We start from the raw sequence: 18,490 nt of genomic DNA on the forward strand, positions 1-18,490 counted from the left end.
TCCATGACAGCTAACAATTTTTTTGAATGGGGGGCTAGACATATGTAGATATTTTTCAAATACATTTTTGGATAAATAGCAAACCTGTGTATATTTGGAATACAACATCAATTAGTCGAAAGTTTCTAGCAACACATTTATCTTTGGCAGTGTTCAAATTAATGGAACAATTCATATATGTTTTTCAAATATATCATCAAAGTTTTTAGCATGGACAAATTCGGTTAAGTCACTTTAGGAGAAACACTTTGTAAATAGTAGTACTAATTCTTAATAAATTGACCTAAATGCGCCTAAAAATAGCAAAATTTTTAATAGCTCGAGTATATGTGTGTGGGGTATGAGGAATAAGTAAGTTCCGCATTATATGAGAATTTAATTCTTCCATTCCATTTAACTAGTGGTACTTAGGTACTATCAATCCTTTTAGCATATCAAAGCTATTGCCATCCGGTTGTACAGTTTCGATGGTACCAGTGGGTAGTTTTACCTTCAAGAAGCCAAAGTCGTCGATTCCAATTATTTCAGCATCTTTCTCCTGTTCGTTTTGAAGGCAAATCTTTACGGTTTGTTCGCTGCAAAGAAAATCTGTTCTTAGGCAATGTTTATACCACAATATAAGATATGATTACCTATGAAGCCAAATGGAGTAGTATAAGGCATAAAAACTTTCAAAGTCTCCATTCTGTATTTCAGCTAAGAGTCTTTCGATTTCATTAAATATCATGGCTATAAATTGCTCATATTGAAGCAAAGGTAGTTTATTCAGGGACGCCGCATTGTTATTATGCTCCCGTATCATATCGTTAATGCAAAGGGTGGGCTTTGAATTGTTTAAATTGATTCCGCTGCCAATATTAACAATTGCCTGAGAGCCCTGCAAGGTGGTATTGACAACCAGTCCACCAATTTTATTGCTTCCATGTGCATAGATATCGTTTGGCCACTTTAGTGATATGTCGAGTACCTGAAAGCAATAACTAAATGTATAATATAGCTGACATATTCTATGCCTACTTCACTCTATTATAATTTATTAATTTTATAGCCAGTACTCATTTTATTAATTTATAAGGAGATAAAAACGAGACTGCTTTTAAACTTCTTTCACAGAAGACACAAAAGACGGTCAACGGCCATTCATCAGATTTGCATAAACTATATAAAAGATTTCCTGGACTTTAAGATCTTCAAACAATCGACAATGAATCTATCCTCTTGAAAAATTATGAGTTTGGAGTTATTAAAGAAATACAAAAGTCTTGGCTATTTTTGGCTTGCATGGATCCAAACACACTTGTAACAGTTTGATATCAGAGGTGTCTGTACAGCTTTAGTTTCTCTCGCTCTTTTCGTCTCTGAGATCTAGCCGTTTATTAAGACGGACAGGCAGACAGCTAGACATAACTATATCGACTTGGCTATTGAGGCTGATCAAGAATATACATACTCTATGGGGTCGGAAACGCTTCCTTCTGGGTGTTACATACATCCACTTCCACTACAAGTCAAGCAAGCTTATTTTGCCCTTTTATCCTTTGATCAGTGTATTATTAATACTATCTCAAATAAAGAAAAATACCCCTCCCCCGACGTGTCAGGTGGAATGCACAATTTTGAAAATCGGGAAAAGGCAGAATCATAGAGAATGACGATATTTACCAGATCTCTGAATCTGGATCAAAACGGATCAATATTATAGCCAGAAGGAACCAATCCATTTTCCATGGCTCTATGGAATATTTTTCATATATTTATTGTTTCATAATATTATTATGTAAAATAAATATTCATTTTACATTATCGTTTTTGTGAACTTTTTGCCAGTTCCAACTCCGAAATGGTTTAAAATACTAAAAAAAATATATGAAAATATGCAAGGTGGGTGACCTACACAGGGGACAAATAATCCAATAAAGATGGAGATTAAAATCGGATAAAATTATGTGTTAGGGCCTCAGGGTCCTAGCTAATTAGTAATCAACCGAATATCAAAATCGAGGAGTATGATGGAATACAAATAATACGCCAGTATATTTCGTTTATTTTGAAATTTGTGACGTATTTTCGGTATATCCTTGAGGATCGGACGGTATATTTTATCCATGAATAAAGAAAATCGTCCTTTTTATGGATTTTTGAATTTGGCTATCGAACTAAAATCAGCTGAGAAATAACTTTTATCGATTTCAGTATTTCATTGCATGTGATTATTTATATACGGTCACATTGATTTACTTGCGGTCACACTGCCAGCTTCTTGGGTGTAGAGAAATTTCGTGAGCGCAGGCAACAACAGAAGCAGAAACTATAAAAATTATCGCATTTTTCGCATAGCCGATGCTGTCTAGAGCTGCGGGGGTGTGTGTGTGAGCGCCGGAACAACGACAACGAACCAGAAGGTTGACTAAAACGCTACAGAATGTGGAGCAAAGCCTCAGAAAATCGTGCCATCATCAAATCTCAGTGAGTGCGCGTCTGAAAAAATCAATCGGTTCGGGGGTTTTTGTTGCAGGGCGGCCGTACCACAACAACAAAAATGAGCAGCGCCGCCCAGCTGACGACGTCGGGAGTCAGCAACAACAATGCCGCCACTGACTCCAGCTCCAATGCAAATGCCAACGAGTCGGGCTCCAGCGACAGCAACCTAATCATTATCCAGGACATGATTGATCTCTCGGCCAACCATTTGGAGGGTCTGCGCACCCAGTGCGCCACCAGTTCGATGCTGACGCAACAGGAGATACGCTGCCTGGAGTCCAAGCTGGTGCGCTACTTCTCCGAGCTGCTGCTGACCAAGATACGCCTCAACGAACGCATCCCGGCCAACGGTCTGCTGCCCCATGCCACGGGCAATGAGCTGAAGCAGTGGCTGCGCGTGGTGGGCCTTAGCCAGGAGTCGCTAAGTGTGTGTCTGACCAGGCTGACAACGCTGGAGCAGACGCTGCAGCTGAGCGATGAGGAGCTCAAGCAGCTGCTGGCCGAGAACCCCAACCAGCGGGAGGAGGAGCTGCGTCGCCTGACCAAGGCCATGCAGAATCTCCGAAAATGCATGGACACGCTGGAGGCCAATACGGCCAGCAATAACGACCCGGAGCAATGGCACTGGGACTCATGGGACCGACCCATACACATCCATCGCGGGAGTGTGGGAAATATTGGCCTGGGTCTGGGTCTGAACACCGCCTCCCCAAGAGCCCATCATCGACAGCATGCTACTAAGGGGAAGAGTGGGTCAAGCAATGCCTCAACCTCGCGCAGTGGCCGCCAATCGCCCACATCGATGCCGGCGACGGCCACGGAGGACATGACAGGCAGCACGCAGGGATCCCAAATGACGCTAACGCTGACGCCTTCGCCACCCAACTCCCCCTTCACACCCTCCAGTGGAACGACTGCTGTGAGCAGCAGTCTGAATGGAACACCACAGAGGAGTCGTGGCAGCGGCACCCCACCGCCCGCCAGGAAGCACAAAACGACCCTCTTTAATCCGGCGGGGGCGGATATTGAGCCGCCCGCACCACCACGCAATCGCCTGCCCACAGACCCCAGCCCGGACAGCCATAGCTCGGCCAGTTCGGAAATATTTGGCGAGAGCAGTAATAGCAATCCATTGGCTTCCATTGGGAATTCCTCAAACGTCCTACTAGTTCCATGCTCTCCCGGCGTGGGCCCTGTTGGGATGGGACACACCATCAAACATCGGTTCACGAAACAAATAGGATTCATGGCCACCTGCACACTGTGCCAAAAACAGGTCTTTTCCAGGTGGCTCAAGTGCATCGACTGCAAGTTCATTTGCCACAAAAGCTGTGCCCCCCACGCGCCACCTTCGTGTGGCTTGCCCCGCGAATATGTCGATGAGTTTCGGCACATCAAGGAGCAGCAGGGCGGCTACTCCACCCTGCCGCACGTGCATGGCTCGAGCAAGGGATCGCCGCTGGTGAAGAAGAGCACCCTGCACAAGCCACTGCAGCAGCATCATGGCGACAGCAGTTCGCCCAGTTCCAGCTGCACCAACTCCACGCCCAGCAGTCCGGCTCTGTTTCATCAGCGCGAACGGGACCTGCAGGACCACGCCGGCAGCTATGGCGGCTCGTCGGCTGGCGGCGGCAGCAGTTCCAGTGCCAATCTCCTGCTCACTCCCTCCCTCACCAAGCACCATCAGCAGCAGAGTCAATTCAACTTTCCCAATGTGACCATCACCAGCAGCAGCGGCGGCGGCGGAGGAAACACCGGCAGTGCCTCGCATAATGTGCAAACCCTCATCTCCAACGAGACCCTGTCGGAGTATCAGGCAGCTCCCCCTTCGTTGGTAAACAGCATGAATGGTGGCGGATTAATGGACAGCCTGGTTAACAGCTCCAACGGCCACATTAGCTCGCTAATCCACAGTCAAGTGTCGAACGCCTCGAATGCCACAACTAGTCTAGTGAACTCTACGACCACCACGAGCACTACGAGCAGCTTTTTTCCTCGTAAACTGAGCACGGCGGGCGTGGACAAGAGGGCGCCCAACACCAGCGAGTACACAGACACCCATAAGTCGAACGACAGCGATAAGACCGTATCGCTAACGGGCAGTGCCAGCACGGACTCAGATCGCACACCCGTGCGTTTGGACTCCACAGAGGATGGGGACTCGGGCCAGTGGCGACAGAACTCAATATCACTCAAAGAGTGGGATATACCCTATGGGGATCTGCGGCTGTTGGAACGGATTGGCCAGGGGCGCTTTGGCACCGTCCATCGAGCGCTGTGGCACGGCGATGTGGCGGTGAAGCTGCTCAACGAGGACTACCTACAGGACGAACATATGCTGGAGACGTTTCGCAACGAGGTGGCTAACTTCAAGAAGACGCGGCACGAGAATCTGGTGCTCTTTATGGGCGCCTGCATGAATCCGCCGTACCTGGCCATTGTCACATCGCTGTGCAAGGGCAACACCTTGTTCACGTACATCCATCAGCGACGGGAGAAGTTCGCCATGAACCGAACGTTGGTGATTGCCCAGCAAATAGCCCAGGGTATGGGCTATCTGCATGCACGGGACATCATACACAAGGATCTGCGCACCAAGAACATATTCATTGAGAACGGCAAAGTGATCATCACGGACTTTGGCCTCTTCAGCTCCACCAAACTGCTGTACTGTGATATAGGCTTAGGAGTACCCCACAACTGGTTGTGCTACATGGCCCCGGAGCTGATACGTGCCCTAATGCCAAAGAAGCCGAAGGGCGAGTGCCTGCAGTTCACCTACTATTCGGATGTCTACTCGTTCGGTACCGTCTGGTACGAGCTCATTTGCGGCGAGTTTACGTTCAAGGATCAGCCGGCCGAATCGATTATCTGGCAGGTGGGACGCGGCATGAAGCAGTCGCTGGCCAACCTACAGTCTGGCCGTGAGGTCAAGGATCTGCTGATGCTGTGCTGGGCCTACGAAAAGGAGCAACGCCCCCGGTTTGCCCAACTCTTGTACAAGCTGGAGCAATTGCCCAAGAAGCGACTGGCTAGAAGTCCCTCGCATCCCGTCAATCTATCCCGCTCCGCGGAGTCTGTGTTCTGAGGCGAGCCGACAGCTTGGGTTCTATTAACTATTGCAACTACAACTACTACGAGTATCTAGTACAATTAAAGAGTACCATTTCAATGTAAGCTGCTGTGTAAAAAATGTATATGTCAAATGTCTGTCTCGCCCACTCCTTTACGAGTATGTATGCTCCTCTATACAAGGACTCCTCTCTTAAGCAAGTTCAAATATATGCAACAATGTGTGTGTTAAGCAAAGATTGTAAATACCTACAAATATCAGAGAACAAAATTATAACAAAAACAAAGTAAGAAAATTTAAAAATTTAAAAAAGTATAAAACATACGTAATATTGAATGCAAAAAGAATTGGGAAGAAAAGAAAAGAAAAGCAGGAAAATACACAAAAATGTTAACTTTGAAAAAGACAAGGACGTTTAAAGGTTGAAAGGGATAAAAGTATAGTAGAAGTATATAGGATCTAGTAAAGTAAATCGAAAGAGCACTGTGTGGCAAAATATCTAAATGTAAAACGTTGAAATCAGGTGAGCAATTTCTAAATTGTTAATTATGTATAAGCAAAGCTATATTCTATCTATATATGAATATAAAACGATATATGTATGTGTGTGTATATACAAGTATATGTATATGAGAGATACTAGTATTTAAATCAAATATTGTGCAGAAATGTATGTATATAGCTAAACGGAGTTTAAATGCAAAATTAAGCATAAATGTCAAATAAACTTATCACTACAACCAAATTGTAACCAAATTGATCTACGATTATTATTATGTACAATAAGTGGGATCACGGGCCACGAATCAAGACCGAAGCTAAGCCCCGAGAAAGTGAAAGGAAAACGATTTGCGTGAGGGATCAAAAAACATGCCGTGTGCATGACGAGGCACATAAATGCTTCTCTCGATATTCCCCTAATAAGCTTCAGTTTCAATTGTTGAAACTGTGAAGAGCATGCTCTCCGATGGCTATGATATGTCTTTATCACTCACCCCGTATGTTGGATGACCCCTTAGGGTGTTAACAATGGCTGCTCCAATCAGATGCTGGATCAGAGGTAAACGAGAGCCCAGTGGCGAGTCCATGGCTATATGGAGTTGCAAGGAGAACATGGCACAACCCAATGGACTAAGCCACTGAAAAACATAACATTAACAAACAGAAGTCAACATTTTTAAGAGGATAAACTATTCCCACCTGATTATTGCTGCGACCCATGCCGGCAGTCTGTTGAAGGGGAAGCACGGCCAGGCCGTTGATGAGCTCCAGAGTATTGATCACATGCATGGAACTGCTGACGATAGGCGCATATATGACCAGACGACCAATGTCCTCCGTTTGCAGATGCTGCAAGAAGAATTTTAATATTGTTACCAACTATGTTGAGAAAAGGCCGATATTCAACGCACATCAAAGTAATCAACGGTGGAGAAATCGTCTGGACAGGAATGTATGAGTATAGGGAGGACATTGTTGTTGGCCACAGGCGGCTTATCATCCTTGCCACAGAATTTCATAGTCAAATTGGGTGTAGCTATGACATTGTCGGGCCCACTGCAGCGCAGGCGCAGCTTATCGAGGAGTTCAAATTTGGACTAAAAAAAATAACAGAAGTTTTTGAATGTATATTAAAAGGGAAACTTCCAAGCAAGTGCTAACCTCATGGCGTCCCAGAAAATAGGCCTGCTGGTATACCACTCCTGCCTGCGACTGACCCACTCCATCTGCCTTAACGACCTGCACATCCAAGTACTTGCTCAAGAGATCCGCAAAGATCTCCAGACGAGTGCGTTCGTATTGCTTTAAGATGGAGTATTTGATCTCATCCGATTCAAACTCGCTGGGACTTGTCTCCAAATGTATCTGTTAATAGATCGAGAAACCATTTAGCCCGGATGAAGATGGGCGTTAGGATGTATTCTTACCTGCGAGAAGACGGCCTTGCCACCGCTCTTCAGGCTATTGGCCAGCAATAGACTGGGCGTGTTCCAGGTCTCCTCAGTGCCCAGCACTTGGACATCCAATTTGTGGCTATGGCCGGCCAGATCTTTCAGTTCCATGGACCTTGGACATACTAGAGCTCTGAGCAGCGTTTCGTTTTGTTTCGTTTCGTTTTTGTTTTATGGTTTTCGGTTTATGTTTTTGTATTTTTTGTTTGGTTAATGGTAGGTAGGATTATAATAGTGATAGCACACACATATAGGAAGCACACACAGAGATATAGAATGGGGCAGGACAGGAAGAGAGAGAGATCACACAGGCACGCAGAAAGAATATAGAAAGGAAATGGAAATTTCAAGCAATAACAAATAAAAGTATCCAATTTAAAAAATTTAATTGGTTTTTAATAATAATTCAGTCAAACATTTATGATAAAAGTTAAGTTTAAATATTATTAGAAGAAATTCGTTTAATTTCACCAGGAAAATACGATTATGAATGATGATCGGAATGCACATCGAATACAAGCCAAAAAAGCCAAATACGTATAGAATTGAAGCCAATTTGAGCCATGAAAACATTTGAGAAACAATATATAAGAATTGGAATTAGTCAGAAATTGCTTAGTAACAGCGGGATTATTTCAATATCAATTCTCCTAGGGATTCTCCACAAATTAGAACTAATAGAAGATTTTAATGGTTCTAATTTGCAGCGGTCTCCACTGCACTATGGGCAAAAAATCGAGTTTCAAAATTTGCACAAATATTAATATCTTTTAAGGTTTTTTTAATATTTTTGTATGAGCATTTTTCTTCATAGTGCAGCATTGGGTAGCAGCAGTAAAAAAGCAATTGCTTTCGATTTCGGGTGTATAAAACATGCATTATAGTAGAGGATATTAAATATACTCTTTGGTTATGGATATTAGTGGTACTTTTGTCAGTATAAGCTACAAGTTTAGAGGTCTTCGGTCTGCATGGGGATTAGCTTTCTTCTCAGTCTATGGTATGGCAACAGTACTTACGGTCTACGCGAATGCGACTTGGTCGACTCCTCGCTGTCTGTCGAAAAGTGCTTCTTCACTGGCGATGGCTGATAGCAGAAGATGTGATGCATCATCTTGACCCGCTGCCATTTGTCGTAGGAGAACTGTACCAATTCGTGCTCGCGAACCTGCCAAAGAAAACAGAAATTACAATCCCATGCAGTCAATGGAATCCTCTAAAATAACCACCTCCGCTGTGCGATAGTTTGGCAGTATGAAGTGTAGTATATCCGAGCAGAGGCTCAGCACCTTGCCGCCATGCAGAAAGTAATCGACGAGTATCTGTCCAATCCCGGGCGACACCGAACCGCACACCACCAGCAGGGCTGTCTGCTCGGTCCAATGCTTTTGGGCTGCCTGCTGCGGCATCAGCGGGTAAATGGTGTACACATTCCGCTCGAGCAGTTGCTGAAGCGTGGCCAACGTGGAGTCTCTGGCACTGGCACTGTCCGAGTAGACCAAAACATTCAGGGGCTTGCTTTCCTGCAGGCTATCCTTATTGCGCCGCAACACCGGTCGTGAAGGGGGAGCAGTAGCTGGCGGTGAAAAAGGTTTCACCACCTCAAAAGTCTTTGCAGGCTTCACTGTCTCCACTGTAGTTGGTTCAGTGGTATTCACAGTAACGGCTGGCTTTGCGGCCTCAATAGTAATGGATGGCTTCACAGCCTCAACGAGTTTGCTGGGTGTGCTTGAAACCGATTTAGCCGGAGTCCCATCCACGGACGTCTTCTGAATCTGGGCTGCCTGAGCAGCGGCCAGCTTCTCCAGCTCGCTCTGCGCTTCACTTTTGGTTGGAGTTGCTTTGGCTTCGCTTTGAGGTGGAGTTTTACCTTGAACTTCGCTTTTGGTTGGAGTCGATTTTTCTTCGGTTTTAGCGGGAATTGCTTTGTCGTCGCTTTTAGCTGAAGATAGTTTTGAATCGTTTTTAATGGGAGTGCTCCTGGCCTCGCTCTTAGCAAACGATGACAGAGCAGCCTCGCTCTTGGCGGGACTTAAAGTGCCCCTGGCCGGGGACAAGGCCGCTTTATTGGTGGGTTCGACCACAGCCACGGCCTTGAAACTGGCCGGCTCTGATGTCTGGGTAAGGAGATCTGGTTTCATAAGGCCTGTCTTGCCCTCGGTGCGATTCTTTTGATACTCGAACTCAGTGGCCTGATGAGCCAGCACACTGACGGCACGCAAATCCTCCAAATGCTTCTTCCAGCCCTCCTTGTCTAGTTCAGCGGTGATGCGGGACTGCCGCTTTAGATGTTTGGCCAACAGCTCAAAGGGCTGGGGGTCGCCGGAACGCAAAACAGCTGCAAAAATGTGAAGAAACGTGAATTAGTCGAGTGCGGGAAGGGCTTTTGGAAGTATGAATGGATGACGATTTAAGTTTTCCGCTTACACTCAATCCTCATCAGGGGCAGGTCATCGTTTATGCATAAATTATTTCGTAAAAATGTCGATATCAACAGTTGGGTAAAGTGCTCCACATCGGTCTCGATGAGCAATGCCAGGTGGGAGTCTATTTTCCAAGCAATTAGCTTACCATAATCTTCCAACTGATGGACGCCAAGGCCAAGACACAGGTCACAGGTGATGCAAGCAAAAGAAAGAGATGAGACAATATATGACGCCAGCTGTCTATATCGATTTAACTATTTCAGTATGGGTTATATTTCCTAATCACATTACCGCACGCACTGCCATCGCCACCACAGCCAGAAGGGCCGTGGCTGTGGCTATTAAAATGTTTAGTTTATGGTTTGCCAAAACCGAAGCGAAGGATACCCTACCCTGAAACCTACCCGCACAGCTATGGTGTCCAGTGCGCTTTCCTTTTGCCCTGGCTCTACTTGGGCCTCCAACAGCAGCTGCATATGCTGCTCCTTGTCCGACGAGAGTGTCACGCGCTGCTTAGCCGTCGACGGCGATGGCTCCGTTGGCGTTGTCGCTGGCGTTAAGGTGTCGGCGGCATAGGCAAACGGCAACAGACCCGGAGCCGCGGGAAAGCTTATCCAAGGTGTGATCTGGAGCGTCTGCAGGGGACGCAGGCAGCAGCCGTGCTGGTTTCCATGCAACCACAAAATATCCGTGACCTTGGCCGCATTACGATTGCCGCACAACTCTGAACTGGCAAATGAGGGATCTGTACAAGGGGAGTAGATTGGGAATTAGCTAATGATTCGATTGATATCATCCGATTCTCACCAAAGCCATCATCGCTGCCCGCTGGCAGGGCATAAAAAGCAATGCTCGAGGGTTGTGCCAGGTGCTCGGCGATTTTGTTGCAGACCTTCTGGATGCGCCAGGATTGCAGGACAGTGGCACTCACGTAATACAGGGTCAACATTTTATGGTTTAATGTCGCTCTCTATGCCATTGGAAACTGAAAATCAATGTGCGGTTTCGTAATTTCCTTCCTCAAAGAAGCAGCGAAAGGCAGTGGTTGCTATGTCCACGCTCCCAGGAAGTGTTTTACAGCGAAATTGACACACTTTTGCACTCCTTTGCACCCACTGACATTTATTGTTGATTACTGCATTCCACTTCCATACACCACACATACACCCCCATTACTTTGGGGAGCTTTATCTCTTTTTGTTTGGGGGCCAAGAAAGCGCGGCAGACATGTGCTTCTTCTTATTGCGAATAATATAACCATTCAACCCGCCAAACATTGGTCCAAGGTGAAATTATTAATAGGGTGACGTCTCGACTCTCAGAGAGACAAGCGCTCTGCACTCTTCGTTTGTTATTGTTTTAGTAGGAAAGAGTCCTTTTGCGACTTAAACGTAGTCCTGTGGATCTTTTGCTTTCTCTTGGCAAGAACTGAAATATAAACACACACTCGGTGTGCGGGGATCATCACTTAGCTGAGCGTTACTGCAGTTGGCATCATTCACCTACATTCTAAGTCTGAGTCCTAGAAATTTTTGTTACAAGTTTTACGCACCCTCGTAAATTTAACTCATATGATTCTTCACCACAGCTCCGATCGCTTTCGTCTCTTGGTACTGATTGCCGATTTTAAACATTTTGTGAACATGTTTATATCCAATAAGGAAGAATCAAAGAAATATATAATTACACACATAGTTTATTAAATAAATGCAGCTTTAAAATAATAATAAGTTTATTCTTTTCGCTGCATTCTGCTGGTCCTTCCAAAACGAGCAGATGTGGTGAATACGTCACCTTATTAGCGCATTCACCTTGCATTGGCCATTCAGAGTAAGACGACGCCACGCCGCCTTTAAAGTTGTTTTCATTTTAACAAGTCATTTACTAGCGTGTTTTTTGCCGCGTTAATTAGTTATTTCAGTTTTAGATCCGTACAGATTTAGTATTTAAGCAAAGGCGGCATGCTGTTGGGCGAATTGGACACAACGCGGCGACTATTGTTTATCGTGGCTGTTTTGGTTTTAATTTTATATGCAAAAACGTACCTGCTACCCGGCGTCGACCTGGATTACGATTAGTAGTTAGCATACCCCGCACAGCAGCAGCAGCACCTTCAGCATCCAAGTGATGACAGATCGAAGGGTTTCCTACTTCTATAACGCCGATGTGGGTAACTTTCATTATGGCGCGGGGCACCCGATGAAGCCGCAGCGGCTGGCAGTGACCCATAGTCTGGTGATGAACTATGGCCTTGACAAGAAAATGAAGATATACAGGCCATACAAGTGAGTAACACGAACCGATCCCATACTTGGATAGGACAAATAATCCTCCAACCGTTTTCAGAGCCAGCGCCCAGGACATGCTCAGGTTTCACAGTGACGAGTACATAGCCTACCTACAGCAGGTGACCCCGCAGAACATTCAATGCAATTGTAAGTGTGGCCAAAAATCAGCTCAAACCTAATAAATCTATATTATATTACTCTCTTCTAGCTGTGGCCTATACCAAGTACCTGGCGCACTTTAGTGTGGGCGAAGATTGCCCCGTCTTCGATGGCCTCTTTGACTTTTGCGCCATGTACACAGGCGCATCGCTGGAGGGTGCCCAAAAACTGAATCACAATCATAGCGACATCTGCATCAACTGGTCGGGCGGCCTGCACCATGCCAAAAAGTTTGAGGCATCGGGTTTCTGCTATGTAAACGACATCGTGATTGGCATTTTGGAGCTGCTGAAGTATCATCCGCGTGTGCTGTACATCGACATCGATGTGCATCATGGGGATGGGGTGCAGGAGGCCTTCTATCTCACAGATCGCGTGATGACGGCTTCGTTTCACAAGTACGGAAATTACTTCTTTCCGGGAACGGGCGATATGTATGAGCTGGGGGCGGAGTCTGGTCGATACTACAGCGTGAATGTGCCACTCAAGGAGGGCATTGACGATCAGAGCTACTTCCAGGTCTTCAAACCCATCATCTCGGCCATCATGGACTTCTATCGGCCCACGGCAATCGTCCTGCAATGCGGTGCAGATTCACTGGCGGGGGATCGGCTGGGCTGCTTCTCGTTGAGCACGCGGGGCCATGGCGAGTGCGTGAAGTTTGTCAAGGAACTGAATGTTCCCACCTTGGTGGTGGGCGGCGGCGGCTATACGCTGCGCAACGTGGCCCGCTGCTGGACGCACGAGACCTCGCTGCTGGTGGATCAGGACATTGACAACGATCTGCCCATCACGGAGTACTACGAGTTCTTTGGGCCGGACTTTACCCTACATCCAGAGATTAACTCGCGGCAAGACAATGCCAATTCGAAACAGTATTTGGAGATGATCGTGAAGCATGTATATGAGAACCTGAAAATGTGCCAGCACTCGCCTAGCGTACAGATGGTGCAGACGCCGCCCGATATGGATATCGAGGAGCTGCGTAACAAGGAGGAGACGGATCCCGACGTGAGGATATCTCAAACAGATGATGACAAAAGTGTGGAGGCGAAGAACGAGTTCTACGATGGGGATCAGGATCAGGACAAGCCTGATTCGGCGGAGAGTTGAATTAACTTACTTATGTGCTAGTCTAAGGATGCGAATAAGGTCAAGAACAACCACAGTAATACACTGACTACAAGTAGATTTTAAAATCGACAGACACACGTGTATTTGAGATGGGAGATAATTATAATGATATTAGGATTCGGATTTGGAATTGGATAATCACCAACCGGTTGTGGTGTTGGCCAGGCGTCGCATACGTCGCGTATTTCTATCTTGATCGCGTATCTTTTTCTCCATTTCGGCATCGGTTAGCGTCTCTAGGAATGGGGCCCACGCATCGGCATCGCTGGGATTCCGGAACGGAACATCGATGGTGGACAGGGGTGCCTCGCTAAAGGCGTACGTGCGACAGTGCCACGACAATTGGCCACGTATACTGTAAGCTATGGCCGTCACAAACTCTCCACCCAATCCCAGTTCGGCGCAGAGTTTGATGGCAAACTCCTCCGGATTGTTGTTCTTCTCCGACATGTCCCACTCGACCTGGTCGACGAGCGACGTGTTGCCCACGTGTATGTTGAGCTTGACTATGACACGCTGGTCACAGCTCTCCTCCAGGATGGGCGGATCGTTGGGAAAGGCCTCGATCTGCTGCCGGATAGCCTGAGCGATGGCCGGCACAAAGGGCAGGGGATTCAGGTCCAGATCATCACAGAGTACTTCGGCAAACTGCTCGGGCGTGATCATGCTCTCGTTCTTGTTCCAGGTGAAGGTGTCGCGCAGCTTCTGTCCCTCCAGCTCCATGTCCAGGCGTATGGGCACCAGGCATTCCTTCTGTGCCGCATTCTCCAGACTCGCCGTCGGGTCTGTGTCGTCAAAGCACATGGGGAATGTACGCACCTTCTTCGTGTGCACACGATTCCGGTTAATGGGCGTGGCCTGTGGCACGGCGTCCAAGTGGCTCGAATTGGGCATCGTGGGCACATACTGTGGCTGCTTCTTGGACTTGCTCTCCCGCGGCACAGGCGTATCGGAGGTGTTCACCGAAACGGCACGATATCTGCAACGAGTAATCATTAAAGTAATCTCCGACTCTGACGGGCGGTCGGCTCCTGTCACACACTTACTTCTCGTCATTGCCAGCCATAATGTCATCCACTTCGACCGCTCGTAGCAACGAAACTGAGCTGGCCAAAATGTGTGAACTAAGGCCAGAGTCGGCCAGTCGTTTTCGCTCCTCATTTGACAGGACAATGCGCGTCATACCCGGGTACTTTTTGTAGAGGATGCCGCGGAAGTGGCGCATGTAGTTGCCCACCTCGGAACCCACATAGTAGTACTCGCCACCCTCCTCCAGTTGGAATGCAACCGGCTTATCACCGTATGTCTGCAGAGCCATGATGGGAATACTCCAAAAATCAGCAGACTTTATTTATTTTTATTTATTGGTGGTTTTGTTAATTGCAAATTTTCAGACCAGAATTTTTCATACCGCATACACAAACACAGACATGGACATGGCGTCTTTCGCGTTTTGGTTGGTTGGTAACCCTACACATTAACCCTATAACATTATGTGTTCAAGCGGAGAAATGTGGTTTCCAATTCTTGACGGAGAACGATTAATGGTAGAACAAGGAGGTATTTTAATAATCCACCGAAAATAAATAAAATTGAATCATTTTAGCACAGTTCAGATGAAATAGCATGGATAGCAGTCGTTTAACTTTTTAAATAGAGGAGGCTTAAGAGGGCTAAGTTAGTATTTTCATCGGTATATTTACGGTATATTTTGCAAATGAGACGTTATTTTTCGATTCGGTCACACTGTTTGTCCATATGCTGCCGCAGAAATTGCGATTGTTTAGTTTTCCTTAAAAATGTCCTTTTTACGCAGCGTTGCTGGTGCTCTGGTGCTTGCCAGGCCGCTTAATAGCGCGCGAACAGGTATGTCTCAGCGATTGCGCCAAGTTAATACAGTAATCATGTTTATTTTGGCAGTGCAAACACGCCGTCACATCAAACGTTGGGTCGCACCGACGTTACGTGAGCTCGCGCATCGTCAACAGAAACAAGGGCCCCAAAAGCCGGAACCCCGGGCGGGCTATGTGGAGTGGAACTACCGGTCGGAGCTGTTTGCCTTTGGCAAGCGACTGGGGGAGAACTTTGAGCTGCCGCAACTGCAGGAGGCCTTCACACAGCGGTCATATGCCCACCAGCAGGAGGAAAAGCAGCGAAAACTTGGCATTGAAGAAGGGGACCTAAAAATAGCTGATAATCAGGAGTTGGCCAAGATGGGTGGCCACATTGCCAGGGCCTATGTTGAGGCCTTTCTGAAACAGTCGCTGCCAAAGGTTCCGAAGGAAGGACAGGAGGCCATTGCCAGCTATTTATTGAGCACAGAGACATTGGCCAATGTTTCGTCGCATTTGGGAACCAAAGATCTCATCTTCACCACAGAGTACCCGCCTTCTCCCGAGAGCCTGGCCGAATCCCTTCAGGCGGTGATTGGGGCTCTGGCAGACTCCAGTGGCGTAGAGCGGGCCTTCCTCTTCGTCAGAGACTTTATCTGCACACAATTGAATCAGAAAGATTTGCTGGATCTGTGGACACCCAAGCAGCCCGTGCAGTTGCTCGAGGAGATCTGTCAGCAGCGGAAACTGGGAGAGGTGGAGCCCCGCCTGCTGGGGGACTGCGGCAAGAACACAGTTCTGGCTGTCTACCACGTGGGCATCTACGCGAATCGCCAGCTGCTGGGCAAGGGCTTTGGCGAGGATGTACCGACAGCCACAGAGACGGCGGCACTGGATGCCCTGCAAAGCCTCTTCGATATCCACGAAAACCGAAGGCCCTTCGACTTTGGCCTTCAGGTGGAGACCAAGAATGTGAGACTGGGCAACTGAGAAGATCTGTTGATGCGTTATTGCCTCTTTGTTGATTAATATAATTTGCACTATCCACATGTACTTTCTGAATTGGCGTCAAAATAAGATTGTGTCTTTAAAATCATTTAACTACGGCTCAACAACATTTGTGGCACTGCCATGTGCGCGCCTGTCACTTAGTCGGTATCGTCGCGCTTCTTTTCGTATTCCTCGGTGTTTCCCGTGCCGGTGGGCGCGCTTGAGGTAGGCGGACTTATGTCATCCGGCTTGCTTTCCAGCGAGAAGGGCGGAATCTTGCAGTCAAAGGAGTAGCCATCCTCGCGCTCCAGCCGGAAGGTGCCCCACATATGTCCACTTGGCGCCTGCAGGCTAACATGACTGCTGTACTGGAAGGCGGGCAGCCGGGGGCTGAGTATGGGCTCCTGCCCAACCACGCCACGGCCACGGACCGTCTCCAGAGTGCCCGACAGGGAGAAGATGCGCCAATGACGCTCGCGCAACTGCACGCTCAGCTCGCCCAGGTTCTCCAGACGGATGCAGTAGCGCCACTAAAGAGAGGGATAAAGATTAATTGATATTTGAGACTTCAATCTAAGACGTACCCAATAGACGGAGCTGGCTGGCGTCTCCCTGCAGCCCATATAGAAGGGGATCACGGTGATTCGTACATTCTCAGTTGTCTCCTTGTGTACATCGCTCATGTCTAGCCAGGGATGGTTCTTCTCCTGCCAGGCCTTCAACGTTTCCTGCCCTACAAACGGCGGATCCGAGTCCGGGGCAGGGGTCAGAAACTTGTCGAATAGCTCATGCTGTAGGGGCTGCTTTTCGGTGGAGCTGTAGGGCATGATGTCCTCGTGCGCCACATAGTCCAAGCCGGGTATGGCATACAGGCTGCGATTGGAGTCTTGATTCCCCAAAAACGTTACGGCTTCCGTTTGGGCCCGCTAGAAAGAGCTTCAGAATTAAATTCTGGCAGATTAGAGGCTACTTTTTTAGTCTTACAATGTGCGGGCAATCCCTTGTGTCGATGAGCACTTGATAGAAGGTTTGCACTTTGCCCCGGACCTCTTTGGTGTCCACCTGAGAGTGGGCCGATGTCTTGGCGGTACCCATGCTTGTGGTACTTTCGGAACGGCTGCCAGCGGGCGGTGGCACCGGCCAGGCGACATCGGCTGGCGTAAGAGTAGGCGATGTTGCAGATGTTGGCTTAACTCTAAGTGAAGCCTCTTTGGTTCCTTGTTCCAGGGGCGGAGTGGCCGTCGCCGTGGCGGTCGCTGTTGTCGTTGCGGTGATCTTGCTGGGATTGTGCAGATCACGGTCGTAGACACGGGCGGTCCATGGAAAGAGTATCACTCCACGGTAGCCAAAGATGCGGTGCAGGAATACCTGTCCGGTCTCGTATTTGTCATCCCTGGCCTCCACCAGACGTCCCACTTCCGCAAGCCTGCAACACGATTTGCATTATGCAATAATGATTCAAATGGTTTTGATAGGAGAGGCAAAGCAACCCACAGAAGGCTGCCAGCACCCCCCGAAGCAAGGACTCACTTGGTTGGATAAGCCGCATTCTTCTTGATGCCGCGCCTCAGCGTTATGTCGCATCTCTGGACTAGATGCCACCGCCTCTCCCATTGGAACACTTGCATCAACAGACCCATCTCATTCAACACTCGAGCTGAAATCACAGAGGAACAAGTGCAGAACCCGCCACTCGTCTTCGGTTCTGAGCGAGGAGGGGGCCAAGAGCAAACAAAACACCTTTATGCAATTATTTGGCCGAGTATTCCGGCACTATATGCTGCTGTCCTTTGGCTTTTGTGCTTTACATGTGCTTCAAATTGTACTTCCAAATTTTAAAATTTATCCAGATTTCGACATTGTTATGAAAATTTTGATTTGTTTTCGGTACCAGAAAAAATACACTCGATTTCACTATATTCGATACCGATAGACTATTGTCCGGGTGACTTTGAATCTAAAGCTTGCAATTATCACAGGAGGATGGCAGTAAAATAAGGATTCAAATTATTTCGTAATATTATTAATCTGATATACTCCAACTATTAAATTTTCTTACATTTCACCGATCAGCTGTAATTTGTTTAGTACTGAACTAAAGTGGAACGGCTAAGACAATATGAATACGTAAAAATGCAATTTCAATATCATATTT

At 47.3% G+C, this 18,490-nt stretch overlaps 7 protein-coding genes across 11 annotated transcripts; 4 read left to right on the forward strand and 3 right to left on the reverse strand.

Moving 5' to 3' along the window:
- Positions 1-335: 335 nt before the first annotated feature.
- LOC108155261 (biotin--protein ligase) lies at positions 336-11,184 on the reverse strand. 5 transcript variants are annotated; one of them, XM_017285963.2, is made up of 12 exons: positions 10,740-11,182; positions 10,337-10,677; positions 10,078-10,090; positions 8,736-9,844; positions 8,526-8,674; positions 7,483-7,621; positions 7,217-7,420; positions 6,967-7,152; positions 6,755-6,904; positions 6,550-6,693; positions 633-967; positions 336-575 (listed from the first exon to the last, which is right to left on the reverse strand). In XM_017285963.2, the coding sequence occupies exons 1-12, from the start codon at positions 10,879-10,881 to the stop codon at positions 398-400; spliced, it is 3,090 nt and encodes a 1,029-aa protein (XP_017141452.1). In that variant the 5' UTR covers positions 10,882-11,182; the 3' UTR covers positions 336-397. The 5 variants fall into 5 exon arrangements, with proteins under 5 accessions (XP_017141452.1, XP_017141450.1, XP_017141448.1 ...); XM_017285961.2 differs by having other exon boundaries at positions 7,483-7,639; XM_017285959.2 differs by having other exon boundaries at positions 7,483-7,639; positions 9,934-10,090.
- On the forward strand, positions 2,233-6,299 carry LOC108155263 (kinase suppressor of Ras 1). The gene has a single exon (XM_017285964.2). The coding sequence runs from the start codon at positions 2,540-2,542 to the stop codon at positions 5,567-5,569; it is 3,030 nt and encodes a 1,009-aa protein (XP_017141453.1). The 5' UTR covers positions 2,233-2,539; the 3' UTR covers positions 5,570-6,299.
- Positions 11,185-11,744: 560 nt separating the features above from the next.
- Positions 11,745-12,035, forward strand: LOC117187051. The gene has a single exon (XM_033388779.1). It carries the CDS (start codon positions 11,894-11,896, stop codon positions 12,008-12,010), a length of 117 nt encoding a protein of 38 aa, XP_033244670.1. The 5' UTR covers positions 11,745-11,893; the 3' UTR covers positions 12,011-12,035.
- A 1-nt stretch (position 12,036) lies between these two features.
- Positions 12,037-13,582, forward strand: LOC108155264 (histone deacetylase 3). Its single transcript, XM_017285967.2, has 3 exons — positions 12,037-12,217; positions 12,279-12,367; positions 12,429-13,582. Exons 1-3 carry the CDS (start codon positions 12,060-12,062, stop codon positions 13,490-13,492), a joined length of 1,311 nt encoding a protein of 436 aa, XP_017141456.1. The 5' UTR covers positions 12,037-12,059; the 3' UTR covers positions 13,493-13,582.
- On the reverse strand, positions 13,567-14,965 carry LOC108155266 (SWI/SNF-related matrix-associated actin-dependent regulator of chromatin subfamily B member 1). Its single transcript, XM_017285969.2, has 2 exons — positions 14,560-14,965; positions 13,567-14,492 (listed from the first exon to the last, which is right to left on the reverse strand). The coding sequence occupies exons 1-2, from the start codon at positions 14,829-14,831 to the stop codon at positions 13,652-13,654; spliced, it is 1,113 nt and encodes a 370-aa protein (XP_017141458.1). The 5' UTR covers positions 14,832-14,965; the 3' UTR covers positions 13,567-13,651.
- A 285-nt stretch (positions 14,966-15,250) lies between these two features.
- On the forward strand, positions 15,251-16,441 carry LOC108155267 (39S ribosomal protein L44, mitochondrial). Its single transcript, XM_017285970.2, has 2 exons — positions 15,251-15,379; positions 15,434-16,441. The coding sequence occupies exons 1-2, from the start codon at positions 15,313-15,315 to the stop codon at positions 16,333-16,335; spliced, it is 969 nt and encodes a 322-aa protein (XP_017141459.1). The 5' UTR covers positions 15,251-15,312; the 3' UTR covers positions 16,336-16,441.
- LOC108155265 (polymerase delta-interacting protein 2) lies at positions 16,351-18,283 on the reverse strand. The gene is made up of 4 exons (XM_017285968.2): positions 17,866-18,283; positions 17,320-17,761; positions 16,920-17,261; positions 16,351-16,865 (listed from the first exon to the last, which is right to left on the reverse strand). The coding sequence occupies exons 1-4, from the start codon at positions 17,973-17,975 to the stop codon at positions 16,494-16,496; spliced, it is 1,266 nt and encodes a 421-aa protein (XP_017141457.1). The 5' UTR covers positions 17,976-18,283; the 3' UTR covers positions 16,351-16,493.
- Between the last annotated feature and the right edge of the window lie 207 nt (positions 18,284-18,490).

The sequence above is a fragment of the Drosophila miranda genome, chromosome 2, assembly GCF_003369915.1.
Source record: "Drosophila miranda strain MSH22 chromosome 2, D.miranda_PacBio2.1, whole genome shotgun sequence".
Classification (NCBI taxonomy): domain Eukaryota; kingdom Metazoa; phylum Arthropoda; class Insecta; order Diptera; family Drosophilidae; genus Drosophila; species Drosophila miranda.